General features: G+C 37.9%; 1 protein-coding gene across 11 annotated transcripts in view; it reads right to left on the bottom strand.

Annotated features, from left to right (window-relative positions):
• Window positions 1–19,547, bottom strand: part of TASP1 (taspase 1) — a 310,101-nt gene that overhangs the window by 77,357 nt on the left and 213,197 nt on the right. For 3 of the 11 annotated variants that reach the window (XM_070485550.1, XM_044747862.2, XM_044747861.2), the window contains exon 14: window positions 13,985–19,318. The exons of 6 other annotated variants lie outside the window; for them this stretch is intronic. In XM_070485550.1, the coding sequence (XP_070341651.1) occupies window positions 19,175–19,318 (144 nt within the window). In that variant the 3' untranslated portion in view covers window positions 13,985–19,174. Of the gene's footprint in view, window positions 1–2; window positions 19,319–19,547 lie in introns of those variants that run through there. 2 more of the 11 variants (XM_070485552.1, XM_070485549.1) reach the window with 2 other exon arrangements.

The following is a 19,547-nucleotide window of genomic DNA, read 5'->3' as shown; positions in this document are numbered from 1 at the left end:
AAACAGCAGGCATGTGTCTGCTTTGGGAAGGTATATACTTGCCTAAAACGTTGTGTACTAACAGGTAATATGATGACACACAAATGTTAAGTTTATACTTGACGTGAACTACACAGATTGATGACTATGTAAGTATGTAGAGGTAGACAAATTAATGTTTTCATATTTCCCATGTTGCTATAGCAAAAAACAAAGGGCTTATTTACCTCATTTCAACTAACATGGAGTGTCTACAAGTTCAGGTAATAGACATATTTATCTTTGCAAATATCTAACCCTACATCATGATAAAAATGAGATTTATTTGGATAAATAGAGTTAATTCCTCTGAGAAGATTTATGCTCTTGCCCACATGGTGAACTCCCTCTCCGTGTTTATTCTATTTATTGCTTTGGAGCAATGTCAAATGAATCATTTGGAAGAAACGATGGTGTAAGACTAATAAGGCAAAAATAAAATTACCAACTACTTTTAGAAATAAACTTGAGGCTGAGGAAACTTCTGTTTTAAAGTTTGTTTTTCACATATTCAGTCTTGTACAATCTTTCTCTGTCTGTCTCCAGGACTTTCTAAATAGACCCAACAGCACCGTCCTGGCAGTCCTAAGAGCATGGAAAAGAAATGCAATTTTCTCTATTTGAAATTCTGGGCAAACATAAAAGGTACAAGTAAAATCACTTAGTAGCCACTTGTTCTTTGTTCCATATGTGCCCTTGCCAAATTTCGCTGTCTGGGATGTTTTCTTGGTACATAGCTTACTGGTGGTGCATAACCTACGATCCTGAGGCAGCTGGCTTCCCGCCAGGGGTCAGACTTCTTCAGCTGTTGCGTAATATGGGGACCAGATTATCAAAAGCAGTTAAAATTTGGTTTATATTAAAGCCAATTTGTATCTAGGTGGTTCTTCATAAATCTAAAATATGGTCTAATAAATCCATATGGTCCAATAAATCCATCCAGTGACTGAATGCCACTGGCCACTATCATGGAACTCTTTTAAGGACTTCATGGTCAATATACCTGTAGGTGTTCCACTGTCTAGTGCTCAGTGGAATCCAAGAAGACTGCTTGCATGTTCAAGGTTCACCTAAGGAAAATTCAACAGTAGCTAGTAAGCAATATTTTCCTCTCTTACTTTTAAAAGAAAAATTATTCAGTTAGGTGAGCTTAACAGAAAAGCTGTAGGCAAATCTTAGATTTCATAAAAAACCTAAGTTTGTGAAACTGTCAAGCTGGTAGACACCTAGTCAGACAGCTTTCTGAAAGGGCTCCATGACCACCATATTGGCTTGAATTGCAGGGTTGGGGTGTGTGTGTCTATTCTTGCAGCTTTAAACAATTTTTTGTTCTTCTGGGATCTCTAAATTCACTTGCCAATTGGTTTATATTTACAAGTTAGAGGTATGTTTTGTCAAAATGTAATAACCACTACCATCTCCACCAGAGCAACAGGGTAAAAATCTAGGAGGTATAGCTCTTATCATAGGCAATGTAAACGGCACCTTCGGGAGCACAATTACAGTGTAAATGAGGCTGTGGAGCTGCGTGATGTGATGGCCCTGAGAGATTCTCTACGACTTCTACCACCACTTCTTCCTTCCACTACTGCCACCACCACCACCCATCATAATTTATGTTGCTCTATTACATGCGCTTCAGTTATATTATTCAATTAATATTCAGAATGTTATGATGTTATGAAATGTTATGAAAGCTTCAGTAGTATTCTCACTTTAAAGATAAGGAAACCAAGGGTAAGAGTTATAACCTGCCCCAGGTTATAAAGCAGAGGCTCCAGGCTCGAAATCCAAGTCTGGCTAACTCCAAAGCCCATCCTCTTAAGCATCACACCACACTGCCTCTTTATAGATGATCTTGTTAAGATCTGCTCAAAGACTTTTAAAAAATAGAGGTTTGATTTAGATACAATAAAATGCATAGATGTTAATGCATAAGGTTTGAAGACTTTTTTCTTTTTTTGAGGAAGATCAGCCCTGAGCTAACTGCTGCCAATCCTCCTCTTTTTGCTGAGGAAGACTGGCCCTGAGCTAACATCCGTGCCCATCTTCCTCTACTTTATACGTGGGACGCCTACCACAGCATGGCTTGCCAAGTGGTGCCATGTCCCTACCCAGGATCCGAACTGGCGAACCCCGGGCTGCTGAAGCAGAATGTGCGCACTTAACTGTTGCACCACCGGGCCGATCCCTAGGTAGATTTTTTGAGGCTTTTAGACTTTAAGTTTGAAAATGTTAATGGTCACCAAGATTTGCATACATAATCACAACCAAAGTGGTAAAACAGACCAAAGAACAAGACTTTTTAATACCCTTTAAAACATAATAAATTGTAATTTCTACTCATTTATTTCTATGCTTTGAATTTAGACCTCTGAATTTATTTCCCATTTTATAATCTTTGACTATTTTTCTGAATATAGGTTACAAACAATTTTTTCTCTTATCTCCCAGACTCAGTATGTCAGAGTCATCTGCCTTCTGTTGGTTACACTGTTATCTTTTAGAGAGGATACACTTACTTAGCCAGGTATATTCTAATAACCTTGTGAATGAAAAGTGTTAGAGGATTAAGAACAAATAATGGGGTAATTATTTCACTGATCCTCATTCAATTTCAGAAAAATCACTTCCGTAAAGCAGCAATTCTGCCTAATAAAATTCTTTCCATCTCTAAACAGACTAAAAGAAAATTGAAATTATGGGAAAGCTATGATAGTTTACTAGACGTTGTGTGCTTTTAATAGTTCAACATTGGTAATACTGGATAATCAAGAGTAAATTAATAGGCTAACATTTTAAAATATATACTTTAATAAGTATAAAGCACATAAACAATTAGGTAAGCCTGTTAAGAAGCTGACCAAGATACATAAATTAGAAGATACAAGTTTCCATTTAAATTTTCTTTCATTTTCTTCTAGACTATTCTATTAAAGTTGTTGAATGTATACTTTCTCGTTTGTTATTTTGGAAGTCCCTTATCGTAAAGACAATTCTTTTATCTGATGACAAACAACAGCCACATTGCCAGTGACTACTCTGGACCTCCACATTAGATACATTCAATTTCTTCTTGAGACACAAGTTTCTATCTGTATTTCTGAGGCAATGTTTTGATAAATTTTGCAGTGTCTGGTCCTTTGCATTTCCATAGGAATTCTGTCAATTTCTTATAAAAATACCTGCTGGAATTTTGCTTGGGATTGTTTCAAACCTACAGATGAATTTGGAAAGAATGCCTATCTTGGTATTATTAAGTCTTCGGATCCATGAACATGGCACATTTCTCCATTTATTTAGGTTTTCTTTTATTTATTTCAGCAAAGTTTTGTAGTTTTCAGAGGACAGGTCTTGCACATCATTTGTTAGATTCATTCCATGTCATTTGAGAATAACTACAGTTCTTACTTCTTTTCCAACTTTTGTCTTTTATTTATTCTACTTGATTTATTGTACTTTTAGTAATGCCAATAAAATACTGAAGAGAAGCAATGAGAGTGGACCTCCACTTTGCCTGTTCTCAATGTTAGAAAGAAAAGAAAGTGTTCAGCATTTCACCAATTAGTATGATTTTGACTGCAGGATTTTGGTAGATGCCTTTTATCAGATTGAGGTATTTATCAGATTTCTGATATGTCAAGGTTTTTATCATGAATGGAAGGTAAGATGAGCATATGACATCAAGATGATCATATGGTTTTCCTCCATTGGTTGATATATATATATTTTTTTGCTGAGGAAGATTAGCCCTGAGTTAACATCTGTGCCAATCATCCTCTACTTTATACGTGAGTTGCTGCCACAGCATGGTTGACAAACGGCATAGGTCCACACCCAGGATCTGAACCTGCAAATCTGAGCCACCAAAGTGGAGTGCCCCAAACTTAACCACTATTCCATGGGGCCAGCCCTGATATTTTTAACAAATTTATTGAGACACAATTCATATACCATAAAATTCACCGTTTAAATAAGTGTTCAATTTAGTACTTTTAGTATATTCTCAAAGTTGCGCAACTCTGATTCCAGAACATTTTCATCACCTTGATAAGAAACTCTGCATTCATTAGTACTCATGCCCCAAACTCTCCTCCCACCAGCCCCTGGCAACCGTTAATCTACATTGTGTCTCAATGGATTTGTCTATTCTGGACATTTCATATAAATGGAATCATATAATATACAGACTTTTTATGTTTGGCGTCTCTCACTCAGCATAATGTTTTCAAGGTTTATCCAAGCTGTAGTATGTATCAGCACTTTGTTTCCTTTCATGGCTGAATAATATTCCATTATATGAATATCTCACATTTTGTTTATCTATTCATCAGTTGATGGGCATTTCAGTTGTTTCCACTTTTTTAGCTATTAGGAATAACACAGCTATAAATTCCTGTGTACACGTTTTTTTGTGAATATATCTTTTCAATTATCTTGGGTATATACCTAGTAGTGGAATTGCTGGGTCATACAGTAACTCTAGGTTTAATTTTTTAAGGAACTACCAAACTGTTTTTCAAAGTAGCTATACCATTTTATACTCCCACCAGCAATATATGAATGTTACATATATTGTTAACACTTGCTATTGTTCATCTTTTTGATTATAGTCATCTTGGTGGATGTGAAGTGGCATCTAATTGTGGTTTTGATTTGCATTTTCCTAATGACTACTGATAAGCATCTTTTCATGTACTATTGGCTATTTTTATATCTTCTTTGCAGAAATGTCTATTCAAATCCCTTGTCTATTTTTTGTCTTTTTATTGTTGAGTTATGAGTTCTTTATATATTTTGGATACAAATCCCTTACCAAACATAAGATTTGCAAATATTTTTTCCTATTCTTTAGATTGTCTTTTCACTTCCTTGAAAGTGTCCTTTGAAGTGCAAAAGTTCTCTCAATTTTTGCTTCATGTTACTAGGTACATATACATTTAGAATTTTTATGTCTTCTTGATGAATTGATAATAGTACCATTATAAAATGTCCTGCTTTATCTCATAATGTTTCCTATGTCTGACATTAATATAGCCACATTAGCTTTCTTATGCTTAGTATTTGTATGCTAAATATTTTTCAATACCTTACTACCAATTTTGTCTGAGTCTTTACATTTAATGTGCATTTCTTATGAACGATATATAGTTGGATCTTCTGGGGTTTTTTTCAGTCTGAGAATCTGTGCCTTTTAAATAGAATATTTAGTTTATTCATACTTAATGTAATTATTGATATGGTTGAGTTTGAGTCTTTTTATATTTGTTTTCTATTTGTCTCATATGTTCTTTGTTTTTCTCTTCCTCTTTTCCTACTTACTTTTTGGTTAATTGAGTATTTTGTAGTATTTCCTTTTATGTCTTGTACTGATTTTTTTTAGTTATAACATTTTTGTTACATTTAAATTTGTCACTCTAGAGATTAAAAAAGCATCCTTAACTTTCACAAACTACATTCAAATACTAACATACTATCTCATAAACAATGTAAGAACCTTTGTTGTTGTTATTGTTAGTTGATTCTGACTCCTAGCGCCCCTGTGTGCAGCAGAAAGGAACCCTGCCTAGTCTTTCTGCACCATCCTCTCGCCTTCCAGTCCTATATCAGACAATGCTCTGCTGCTATTCACAGGGTTTTCATGGCCAATTTTTTCAGAAGTGGGTGGGCAGGTCCTTCTTCCTAGTCTGTCTTAGTCTGGAGGCTCTGATGAAAGCTGTCTGCCATGGGTGACCCTGCTGGTATTTGAAATACTAGTGACAGCTTTCAGCATCACAGCAACACACAGTTGCCACAGTATCACAATGGACAGACTGACAGATGGGTGGGGTGGTTCCCTGAAACGAATCCAGGCCGCAGAAGTGAAAGCGCTGAATCTTAACCACAGGCAACTAGAGCTGGCTACAAGAACATTACAGTGATATAACTCCAAATGCACATATTTTAGACCATTTGTCATAGTTCCACAGGTAACAGACACTCTCTTTAATTTCTTAAATTCATCTTCCTCTTTGTGTTTCAGTCTGGATAATTTGTATTGATGGGTTCTCAAGTTCACTAATCATATTTTCCACCCAGTCTCCTGTTAAGCCCATCAAATAAATTCTTTGTTTCTGATACTGTATGTTTCAGTTATGCCATTTCCATCTTGTCATCTCTTTTTATAGTTATCATAATTATTTTATTGTCCTTCTCTGCTAATTCCAACATCTGGATCATCTGTGGGTAAGCATCTATTAACTAATTTTTCTCTTAAGTACAAATCACATCTTCTTGTTTCTTCACAGGACTCATAATTTTTACTATATGACAGAAACTGCATGTAAAAGAATAGTAAATTATATTTAAAATAAATAATATTTACCCTAAGAAAATGGAACACTCCTTCCACCAGGTTAGGACTCAGTCAATCTAACGTCCAGTTGAGCGGGGCTTTGTGGTAGTTTTAGATTCAGTTCACTACTGGCTAATATTGTGAGGTCTGGATCAGTAATTTCCCTTAAGCAAGGTCTGGGATCTGAGCCCTGGTGAGACTCTGAAGACTTCTCTATGTCTTATAATCCAGCTACCAGCATTCTAACTATGGCAGATTTCTCTTTGTTTATAGTCCAGCCACCAGCTTTCCGGGTTGCTTAGGTGTTCTCTTTTCTCTTGATAACCTCCCCTAGCTCTCTGTGCCAGGGCATATTTCTTCAGCCTGTTGCCCTGGTACTAGCCTTCAGTAGGATGCTGCCTAGCCTTGATGGAGGTCCCGTACACCTTGGGATGTGAGGGAGGTTTCTTCTCATTTCTTTTCTTTATCCCAGCCTTCTGTTGCAACTGCCATGCACTTGATCCACTATACCTATACATCTGTCTCTCAGCTCTCTTGTTTTGCTTCTAGTCTTTCTTGTGCCATTGCCATGCACTTGGTGAAAATCCTATGCACTATGCTGAATCATTCTCAGTTCTTTGCTCTGCTCCAAGCCTTTGGTGTACTCACTTGGTGAAGGCTTTGTAGGGAAGAACTTGTGGTGGGTGCAAGACTCACTCTGTGACTGGGGGTTCTCAGGATTTTAATCTGTCACACCAGCTCATATGTGGCTAAATAATTCATTAAAAGTTTGCCTGGAGGAGGCAAAAATTCCTGCCGGAGAGGAAAAAAGTCACCTTTGGGAGGAGTGGAGCTTCTCAGCTGGCCAGGCGGGAGACACCCTAAGGCATACAGCCCTTCCTGGAGGAGTGAGGTCCGGAGTGGGGGCGATACTGCTATAAGCATACTTCAGACTCAGCCCAACTGAGATGGGGTCTTACTGTGTGGTTTTGCTGGCTATTAACTGCAGTGAGGATACCTCCAGAAAAGCTATCGGTGGAAAGCCATAAAAATCCAGGTCTTAAAGCACCCACGCACAAGCTCACTCATTACAGCAACATAAAATCACCAGAGAGAAGGCTGACAGTCCTCTGGTGAAACTAGGCTCACCTGGTGGGCTCTGGGGGCATCTTGTGAGAGGAGGGACCTGTCTGGAGACTGAGACATTGGTGGGGGCCATTGTTCTGAGCTGGTCCAGGTGTGCTGCCACGACCCTGGTGGGAGCCATTGAGGTTCATCCCTTGGCCTGTTAGCCCAGGGGTCTGCCACGCCCACTAGAACACAGATTTAATCCAGTTCAGCCAGGGCAGGCAACCCTCCCTAGGGACTGGGCCCACCTGACAGCAAGCCCTCAGGCTACTTTTCAGCCTGCATTGACTGGGTGCCTTGATCCTCTACAGGCAGGCAAGGGTGTCTGCCTCTGTGGGGCAGGGCCTGTGTGAGGACCAGGTGAACTGTGGGGGGCATTGGTGGAGAGGTGGGGGCCTCTGCAGGGTGGTGTTGGGGTATGCTCCATGAGGTTGAGAAGTGTGCATGGGCCAGGACTGTGTGGATGGTGTATGTGGTCCTGTGGGAGGGTGGGGCTAATCAGTGGCGGAAGATCTGTGCTTCACAAATAGCCATAAAAAGGATCAGCCCCACCTTCCAAAGCCTGAAACAACTGAGTGCCCCCAGGCCAAGGGCCAGACCCCCTCAGCTGCACTCCTAAGACATCTGACAACAGCCTTGTAGGCCTGAGGCCTACCACAACCGTAAGCCCCTGAGCCTAGCAACCAGCTACACTGGGTACCAACCCAATTAAGAGGACAATTGCAATAGGAGAGTACTGATAGACTTTGTAGCCAACAGTTCTGAGGCTCCCCAAACTGAATTTACAAACAGCTGGCCAGGGAAGGAAAGACTAGACTCCCTGGGTACCTGCAGCGGGAGCAACCCTGCCATAGCAGAAGGACACAAGTAGCCCACAAAGGGGTCACTCCTGGTTCTTATGGACTGGTGATGAGAGGGAAGCATGCTGCTGGGCCTCATAAGACTTCTTATACATAAGGCCACTTCTCCAAGATCAGGAGACATAGCCGACTCACCTAATACAGAGAAATAAGCACAGAGAAAGAGGCATAATGAGGAGACAAAGGGATACTTTCCAAGCAAAGGAACAGTATAAAACCCCAGAAAAAGGACTAAATGAAACAGAAACAAGTGACCTACTCAACAAAGAATTCAAACAAAATATCATGAGGATGCTCACAGATTTGGGGAGAAGACTGGATGAACACAGTGAGCACATCAGCAAAGAACTGGAAGATATAAGAAAAACCAATCAGAAATGAAGAATACAATACTGGAAGTGAGAAATTCACTAGAGGGACTCAATAGAAGAGTAGAGAAGGCAGAAGAACAGATCAGTGAGCTAGACAAAAGACTAGAGGAAATCACCCAAGCAGAACAGAAAAGAGAAAAAAAGAATTAGACAGCATGAGAACAGTCTAAGGGAACTTTGGGACAATATTAAGCATGCTAACACTCGGATTATAGGTGTCCAAGAAGGAGAAGACAGAGACAAAGGGGCAGAAAATTTATTTGTGGAGATAATAGATGAAAATTTTCCTAACCTGAGGAAGGAAACGGACATCTAAGTACAGGAAGCATAGAGAGCTCCAAACAAGATAAGCCCAAAGAGGCCCACACCAAGACATATTATAATTAAAATGTCCAAAATTAAAGACAAAGAGAGAATCCTAAAAGCAGCAAGAGAAAGGCCACAAGTGACATATAAAGGGAAGCCCATCAGGCTATCAGTGGACTTCTCAGTCGAGACCCTACAGGTGAGAAGAGAATGGCACGACATATTTAAAGTGCTAAAAGGAAAAAACCTACAGCCAAGAATACTCTATCCATCAAGGTTGTCATTCAGAATGGAAGGAGAGATAAAGAGCTTCCCAGACAAGCAAAAATTACAGAGTTTATCACCAAGAAATCAGTTCTGCAAGAAATGCTGAAGGGACTTATTTAAGTGGGAAAGCAATGACCACAAATAGAGATTAAAAAAAATTATCAAAAAAACAAAACAATAACAAAAAGCCAGGCAATAAAATCACTTGTAAGGTAAAAATATAGTAAAGGTAGCAGAACGACTACCTGTGAAGATAATACGAAGGTTAAAAGACAAATGTACTGCGGCTGGCCCTGTGGCCAAGTGGTTAAGCTTGCGCACTCTGCTGCAGGTGGCCCAGTGTTTCATTGGTTCGAATCCTGGGCATGGACATGGCACTGCTCATCAAACCACACTGAAGCAGCGTCCCACATGCCACAACTAGAAGGACCTACAACGAAGAATATACAACTATGTACCGGGGCGCTTTGGGGAGAAAAAGGAGAAAAAAATAAATTAAATAAAAAAAAAGACAAATGTACTAAAATCACCTATTTCAATGATAAGAGGGTAATGGATAGACACACACCAAACAAGAGACTATATATGATTTGAAAAACATAAAATGTGGGAGGAGGGGAGTGAAAAAGTAGAGCTTTTAGAAAGAGGTCAAGCTAAAGAGTCTATCAACTCAATATAGACTGTTATATGCATAGAATATTAAATAAGATCCTCATGGTAACCACAAATCAGAAACCTATAACAAGCAAGAAAAAAAGTAAGACAAAAGAAATCAAATATATTACTAAAGATAGCCATCAAACCACAAGGGAGGAGAGCAAGAGAAAAAGAAAGGAACAGAGAAGAACTACTAAAACACCCACAAAAAGAAAGGGACAAAATGGCAATAAATTCTATTTATCAATAGCTACTTTAAATGTCAATGGACTAAATGCTCCAATCAAATACCACAGGGTGGCCAATTGGATTAAAAAAACAAGACCTATGTATATGCTGCATACAAGAGACACACTTCAGTCCTAAAGACACTCACAAACTGAAAGTGAAAGGATGGAAAAAGATATTCCATGCAAAAGGCAAAGAAAAGAAAGCGGGGGTAGCAATACTTATATCAGACAAAATAGACTTTAAAACAAAAACTGTAACAAGAGATAAAAACTGGCACTACATAATGATAAAGGGAACAATCCAACAAGAAAATATAACACTTGTAAATATCTATGCACCCAACATAGGAGCACCTAAATATATAAGGCAATTATTAACACACATAAAAGGAGAAAGTAACACAATAATAGCAGGGGACTTTAACACTCCACCTACACCAATGGATAGATCATCCAAACAGAAGATCAATAAGGAAACACTGGCCTTAAAGGACACATTAGATCAGATGGACTTAGTAGATATATTCAGAACATTCCATCCAAAAACCACGGAATACACGTTCTTTTCAAATGCACATGGAACAGTCTGCAGGATTGATCACATATTAGGCCACAAAACAAGTCTCAATAAATTTAAGAAGACTGAAATAATACCATGCATCTTTTCTGACCACAGAAGTATTAAACTAGAAATCAACTACAGGAAGAAAACCAGAAAAGCCACAAAAATGTGGAGATTAAACAAAATGCTACTGAACAATGATTGGGTCAATGAAGAAGTCAAAGAAGAAATCAAAAAATTCCTGGAGACAAATGAAAATGAAAACACGACATGCCAAAATCTGTGGGATACAGCAAAAGTGGTTCTAAGAGGGAAGTTTATAGCAATTCAGGCCTACCTCAACAAAGAAGAAAAATCCCAAATAGAAAAATCTAAAAGTGCATCTAAAGGTACTGGACAAAGAACAACAAACAAAGCCCAAAATCAGCAGAAGGAAGGAAATAATAAAAAGCAGAGCAGAAATAAATGAAATAGAGACTAAAAAAAACAATAGAAAAAATTAATGAAACCAAGAGCTGGTTCTTTGAAAAGATAAACAAAATTGACAAACCCTTAGCTAGACTCACCAAGAAAAAAAGAGAGAAGGCTCAGATAAATAAAATCAGGAACGAAAAAGGAGAGATTACAATAGACACCTCAGAAATACAAAAGATAATAAGAGAATACTATGGAAAGCTATACGCCAACAAATTGGATAATCTAGCAGAAACGGATAAATTCTTAGAAACTTACAACCTTCCAAAACTGGACTAAGAAGAAGTAGAAAATTTGAATAGACCAATCACCAGTAAGGAGCTTGAAACAGCAATCAAAAACCTCCCAAAAAATAAAAGTCCAGGACCAGATGGCTTCCCTGGTGAATTCTACCAAACATTCAAACAAGACTTAATACCTATCCTTCTCAAACTCTTCCAAAACATTGAAGAGGAGGGGAGGCTTCCTAACTCATTCTATGAAACCAACATTATCCTGACACCAAAACCAGGCAAGGACAACACACAAAAAAGAAAATTACAGGCCAATATCAACATCGATGCAAAAATCCTCAACAAAATACTAGCAAATCGAATACAACAATACACTAAAAAGATCATACAACATGATCAAGTGGATTTCATTCCAGGGATGCAGGGATGGTTCAACATCCACAAATCTATCAACGTGAGACACCTCATTAACAAAATGAAGAATAAAAATCACATGATCATCTCAATAGACGCAGAGAAAGGATTTGACAAGATACAGCATCCATTTATGATAAAAACTCTAAATAAAATGCATATAGAAGAAAAATACTTCAACATAATAAAGGCCATATATGACAAACCCACAGCAAATAACATTCTCAATGGGAAAAACCCGAAAGCTATTCCTCTAAGAACAGGAACCAGACAAGGATGCCCACTGTCACCACTCCTATTTAACATTGTATTGGAAGTCCTAGCCAGAGCAATCAGGCAAGAAAAAGAAATAAAAGGGATCCACACTGGAAAAGAAGTGAAACTGTCACTCCTTGCAGACAACATGATTTTATATCTAGAAAACCCTAAAGATTCCACTAAAAACTTTTAGAAACAATAAAGGAATACAGTCAAGTCGCAGGATACAAAATCAACGTACAAAAATCGGTTGCCTTTCTATATACTAACAACGAAGTAGGAGAAAGAGAAATTAAGAATACGATCCCATTTACAATTGCAACAAAAAGAATAAAATACCTAGGATAAACTTAACCAAAGAGGGGAAAGATGGCTACATTGAAAACTATAAAACATTGTTGAAAGAAATTGAAGAAGACACAAAGAAATGGAAAGAGATTCCGTGCTCTTGGATTGGAAGAAGTAACATCACTAAAATGTGCATACTTCCTAAAGTAATCTATAGATTCAACCCAATCCCTATTAAAATTCCAATAACATTTTTCACAGAAATAGAACAAAGAATCCTAAAATTTAATGGAACAACAAAAGACCCTGAATAGCCAAAGGATTCCTATGAAAAAAGAACAAAGCTGGAGGTATCACACTCCCTGATTTCAAAATATACTACAAAGCTATAGTAACCAAAACAGCGTGGTACTGGAACAAAAACAAACACGTAGATCAATGGAATAGAATTGGGAGCCCAGAAGTAAACCCACACATTTATGGACAGCTAATATTCGACAAGGGAGCCAAGAGCATACGATGGAGAAAGGAGAGTCTCTTCAATAAATAGTGTTGGGAAAACTGGACAGCCACATGCAAAAGAATGAAAGCACACCATTCTCTTACACCATGAACAAAAATCAACTCAAAATGGATTAAAGACTTGAATCTAAGACCCGAAACCATGAAACTTCTAGAAGAAAGCATAGACAGTACGCTCTTTGATATTTGTCTGAGCAGCATATTTTCAAGTCCCATGTCTGACCCGGCAAGGGAAACAACAGAAAAAAATGAACAAATGGGACTATATCAAACTAAAAAGCTTCTGCACAGCAAAGGAAACCAGCAACAAAACGAAAAGACAACCTAACAATTGTGAGAAGATATTTGCAAACCATATATCAGATAAGGGTTAATATCCAAAATATACAAGAACTCATACAGCTCAACAACAAAAAAACCAACAATTCAATTAAAAAAATGGGCAAAAGATCTGAACAGAGATTTCTCCAAAGAAGATATATGGATGGCCAACAGGCACATGAAAAGATGCTCAACATCATTAGCTATCAGGGAAATGCAAATCAAAACTACAATGAGGTATCACCTCACTCAGGTCAGAATGGCTATAATTAACAAGACAGGAAACAACAAATGTTAGAGAGGATGTGGAGAGAAGGGAACCCTTGTTCACTGCTGGTGGGAGTGCAAACTGGTGCAGCCACTATGGAAAGCAGTATGGAGTATCCTCAGAAAATTAAGGATAGATCTACCATATGATCCAGCTATCCCACTGCTGGATATTTATCCAAAGAACTTGAAAACACAAAGGCATAGATACTTGCACCCCTACGTTCATTGCAGCATTATACACAATAGCCAAGACTTGGAAGCAACCTAGGTGCCCATCAAGGGAAATGGATAAAGAAGATGTAGTATTTATACATGATGGAATACTACTCAGCCATAAGAAATGATGAAATCCAGCCATTTGTGACAACATGGATGGACCTTGAGGGTATTTTGCTGAGTGAAATAAGTCAGAGGGAGAAAGTCAAATACCATATGATCTCACTCATAAGTAGAAGATAAAAACAACAAACAAACAAACACATAGCACTGGAGATTGGATTGGTGGTTACCATAGGGGAAGGGGGAAGGGGGGAGGGCAAAAGGGGTGATTAGGCTCACATGTGAGGTGACGGACTATAATTAGTTTTCAGGTGGTGAACATGATGTAATCTACACAGAATTCGAAATATATTATGATGTGCATCCAAAAATAAATAAATTAATTTTAAAAAAGGTTTGCCTGGAGGCCAGCCCAGTGGTGCAGTGGTTAAGTTCACATGTTCCACTTCAGGGGCCCCAGGTTTGCCAGTTCAGATCCCGGGTGCAGACCTACGCACTACTTGTCAAGCCATGCTGTGGCAGGTGTCCCACATATAAAGTAGAGGAAGATGGGCACGGATGTTAGCTCAGGGCCAGTTTTCCTCAGCAAAAAGAGGAGGATTGGCAGCAGATGTTAGGTCAGGGCTAGCCTTCCTCAAAAGAAAAAAACAGTTTAGCTGGTTTCTCTTTATACTCTTCTATCTTAGTTTTACTTCTCTGCCTACTGCTCTGCCAGGAATGAAGCCGTCAGAGATTTTTCCCTCCTAGGAAGAGCATGTCTCTTTCTGGAATTTAGTTCATTTAGGTTTTTCTAGCATATTCAGCTTTTTGGATGATTTTTTAAATCTATGATTTTGTAGTCTATCCAGCTCATTCTCATTGAGAAGCAATAGTCTCTCTATCCTCATTGGAAGTGGAAGTCTCTCTCTGGCTTCTTTTGATAACTCCCTCTCATGGACTTCATGTTTCATACTTAAGTCTTCTTCCCACAGCTTTGTTTGAGAGGTAAGTTAAGCCTAGTAAAAAGCCCTCAAAAATCTCATCCCCATGCTAGCCCTTCTAAACAGACATGTATTGAGATTTTTTAAAAGTACCAGAAACTATCTTCATAAAAACAAAACATGGTATACACGACATTGAGACCACAAAAATTCTAGCGAAAATTAAATAGTAAAATATCTGCTTATGTAATCTGGAATGTAGAATTTAAAATTTTGCAAACTTGAAGAAACATCAAAGACTTAATGGGGTCCAGTTATCTGTATTCAAACAGACTGTTTCTCTCTTCCTATCATAACTTATCCCAGGAAGGACTTAAGGCAGCGTAAGGTTTTCTTATTCTCATTTTACAGATGAGGGCTCTGAGATCCAGAGAGACAGAGTGATCACACCAAGTCTCACAGTGTGCAGAGTGGAGGGGGACCCAGGCTCCAATTTCCTGATGCCGCACCCATTCTAAGACTTGTTCATTTCAACTGCAAGGCCCAAAGAACTAATCATAGGTGCCAAGAATAGAAATCCTGGCATGACCTCATAAGGTTTCCTATTTGGAAAACTTTACAGCATAAAAAAGAAAGAATGTTAAGAACCAAATGTAAACATCATTGAGTTACCATCCAGTGCCGTGTGCTCTCCCTAGTAGTAGGGAGATAATGGCATGGGCAGTATCTGTCTTGTTTCACTACTATGTGTCAGACTACGACATTGGGCTTGGCACACTAGGCAAAAGAACATCACAGATTGAGTAAGTGAAAAAATAAAAACAAAAAGCTGGGTAATATCCCAAAAGACATCCTAAACTCACAGCACTTTGATACCTTGATAATGAAAAAGCCTAACCTCTCCTAGATCCAGACCCTAGCTGGAAAGCAACAGACTGACTACTTTAGAGAGATTTTGCATAATATTTTTAAGAGGTATTATTATCTGAATAGCTTTTGGTCAATCCAGTCAGGAACTCAAAATGAAAAAAGGCAACAGTTTGTGGGAATGTAATCATTCTCCCAATGCAAACTTGGTTATAAACCAAAAGTGATATTTTTTTGAACTACATCATTTCAACTACAAGGTTCAAAGAAATAATCACGTGCCATAATATCCAAGAGTGATATTTTTTAAACTTTTTATTTGAAAAGAGTTTCAAAATTACAGAATAGTTCAAGGGACAGTCACATATTCTTTACCCAGGTTCAACTATTGTTCACATTTTGCTCCATTTCCTTTGTAATTTGCTGTCTTTCTATCCAGCCATCAATCTACTCATCCACATAATATTTTTTTCTGAACCACTGAGAAGATATTATGTATATTAAGATATAAGGCCCTTTACCCCTAGATACTTCAGTTTGTATTTGCTAAGAGTAAGACTATTTCCTTACATACCACAGTACAGTTATAACAAATAAATTTAACAATGATATAACACTTTTTTACTATCCATATTCCAATTTTGTAAATTGATCTAATAATGCATTTACAGCATTTTATCCCCTCCCATATAGGATCCAGTCTAGGATCAATTATTGCATTTAGTTGTTACGACTCTTTAGTATTGTTTAATCTGGAAAATTTCCACAGCCTTTGTCTTTTATGATATTGACATTTTTTTCTTTCTTCATAGAATGTTCCTCATTTTAGATTGGTCTGGTGTTTCCTTGTGATTAGATTCAGGTTATGCACTTCCAGATGGAATACTACAAAAGTGATGTTGTGTCTTTGTCAGGTTATCACATCCAGAGGTCCATGATGTGCATCTGTCCCTCACTGGTGACATTAATTATAATGGTCAAGTTGTTGCCTTGTTTCTCCATTATATACTTACGATTTTTCCCTGCAACTAATAGGAAATCTGTGGGGAGACACTTTAAGACCATAAAATAGCCTGTTCCTCCTCAAAGGTGAATTTTTCTAACAGTATTTCCACTATTGTTATAAAAAGTGATCTCCACATAGTAAAAGAAACCTAAGTTTCACTTATTATACTTGAATAAGTATAACATCTGTTTTTATTACAGTAGTCCATGCACATTGGGTGTTTACTAAAAACTGTTCATTAACTGCTATCTGGCTAGGATATGGGCAAGCTGATTTTTAAACTCAACTGGTATCAATGCCCTAATATTAGTTCAATAAAAAGAAATCTATTTAACTTATGCTACAGAAGGGTTTAGAAATTAAATTATATAATTGCAAGAATGTTCTATTAAAAAAAAGAAACTTGTAAAAGAATCTACTTTTATTTACTCAAATTATATATAGATTCTGGTTACAATGACATTGATTATTATTCAGCCTTTTCTAAGTAGTATGATTTTGAGATAAACTTTAATTCAAGGGCTTAACTTGGATTAAACATAGCTAACTTATATAAAATGTTCAAATGGCCAGGTGGTTTTAGTTTCTGAGTTTGGTAACAAGCAGAAAGAAGGAAATTTTTGGAAAGCAAGGCAAATTAAAAAAAAAAAAAACTTTTTAGAAATAGTTTTTAAATTTAAAAGAAAAGTTACCTTTCTTTTTTAGTTTCTAAAGATGCCTCCTTTCTCATTTTGTTACCATGGGTCTCAACATACGTGAGACCATGTTTTTTCACAAACTAGTCATCAAGCTGAACAGGTATGCCACTAATTCAACCATTCTTTTATAGAAGTCAGGAAACCAGGGTAGACCAAAGGCTTACTCTCTTAAAAAGAGCACAAAAGTTTCTCTAGCCCCTTTCTCTTTTGAGCCCAGCTTCTCATCTATAACTTGTCTTATTTCCAATACAATAAAATTCTAGCCCTTTAAAACAGAAGAGACGGTTTTTTTGATCAATAGAATTCAGCAGCCAAACCATTAATGTTTTGTGTTTTGTGGGTTTCTTTTTTTTTTGAAAAGCATTTGCAGCCACAGGCTCAAAGGAGGAAGAAAGGGAGGGGGATTAACTCTCTGCAACGAAGGTCAAAAACATAATTTACAAGTGAGGCAAGAGGAGCAGCTGTATCTGTTGGCCCAATCAAGACCACCAGCTGGAGAATTTACCAGCAGTATGAAAACCATGTCCACCAGATGTCAAGCAATGCAACTGGAGGCCAAACATCTTTGGGCTCAATAAAGGACTCTCCACTCTCTTTACCACTCATATTTCACATTAAATAGTAAGGTGTCTTCCACAGGCCACCAGCAGGGATAACAAGAACATTTCTGCACAAGGGACATAATAACATGACTGTACCGTACCACACTGGCTGCAGTACTGAAGTCCCCCTCACACATGTCCTTCTGTTAAAAAGTAATTTTAGCTCAGAGTCAACAAGTAAGGAGTGAGAGAAAATTAAATGGCTACGAGGCATTCTGTGCAAGGATTCTTATGGCTTATCGGGCTTATTTAATATTTGGGAACTGTTTTGTCATCAGAAGAAAAGAATGTTCTGAAAATACTTATTTGAATAACCATTTTTCCACTCATTCTTTAATGTGCTGTTCAATACAGTAGCCAATAGTCACATGTGGCTATTTAAATTTAAACTAAATAAAATTTAAAATTTTGTTCCTTGGTCATATTAGCCACATTTCAAGTGCTCAATAGCCACATGTGGCTAGTGGCTATACTATTGGACAACAAACCATAAATATAAATATAAGCCATGCCCATCATTACAGAAAATACTGTTAGACAGTGCTGCTCTAAACCCATAAACCACGTTTAAAATGAGCAATTATAATTCCCTTCTCTGTGTACTAGGAAACAAAGCAATCTTTATGCATTCTCTTATTGAATAAGTCTACTAATACAATCCAAATATTTTATTAGGTGAGGTGAGACAAAGGGGAGGGGGAGCTCAGTAATATTTTCACAAACGTGAGCCAATCCTTGTCTGAGAAAATGCTTTTGTATGCTGTACTCATAGAAGCCCTGTGACGCTACTGGCTTGCTGGATAATATACAGTGGTCAGTCCAGAGGGGTGTTATAGGACAAATAAGCAATAAACTCTTCTTTCTTACATGTATTCTTTATCAGACAGTTTATATCAGAAGTTTCCTTACTTATATTTCCAAATGTGCAAAATAAGTCATGTCCTTTAAAACAGAGGTGGCCCAACTTCACAGCTTTCCAACTGAGGTACTTTAACGCCAAGTAAACATCTTATGCCACAGATGTTTCTAAAAATTTTATGAACAAGAACATGAGGCCAATACAAAATAAAATCCACAAATTATGTTTCTTACTGCTAGGCTTACTCATTGTGAGTCCTGAGAAGCCAAAAAACTCGAGGTGCTATGCCGACGTCTCCGTGATTGCTGTGACTCACTGAGGTACAGACAGGTGGCACATAGGGCACAGACCTTTGATTCTGCCACGAGGACACCATGCCAAGGTATGCCAGAACACACCAGAGAGCGAGCTAGGTCACAGGTGCAAGCACATCAGCCACCTCTGGCCTCATTCATGCAGGACGCTGTCCAGGCCCTCGTCTTTCTTTGCCTCCATATCCTTTATCTATTCCAATATTCCTTGCAAAATCACCCAGCCCTGTCAGCTCAGCAGCTTCACTCCCATTTTCTCTTCCCAATCTCCAGTTTCCTCTTTTCTAGTTAATCACAATGGATAAAGAACAACAAGATAAAAAAAGTTTTTTCCTAATCTCCCCTGCTCCATCATCAAAAGCAAAAAAGATCCGCCATTAACTGTTCTTAATCAGATTCTCATACAGATCACAGAGCTAATGCCCAAGAGAAGCTGAAAAACTTCCATCATATCAGCTTAGCTGCTTAGAGGTTCATGCAATGGCTGCAAGGTTTTCAGGTTATGCCCCACTT

Source organism: Equus asinus, chromosome 15, assembly GCF_041296235.1.
Source record: "Equus asinus isolate D_3611 breed Donkey chromosome 15, EquAss-T2T_v2, whole genome shotgun sequence".
NCBI classification, from domain to species: Eukaryota; Metazoa; Chordata; class Mammalia; order Perissodactyla; family Equidae; genus Equus; species Equus asinus.
Note: the sequence above shows the minus strand (reverse complement) of the source record. Positions and strands in the feature narration are given on the sequence as shown.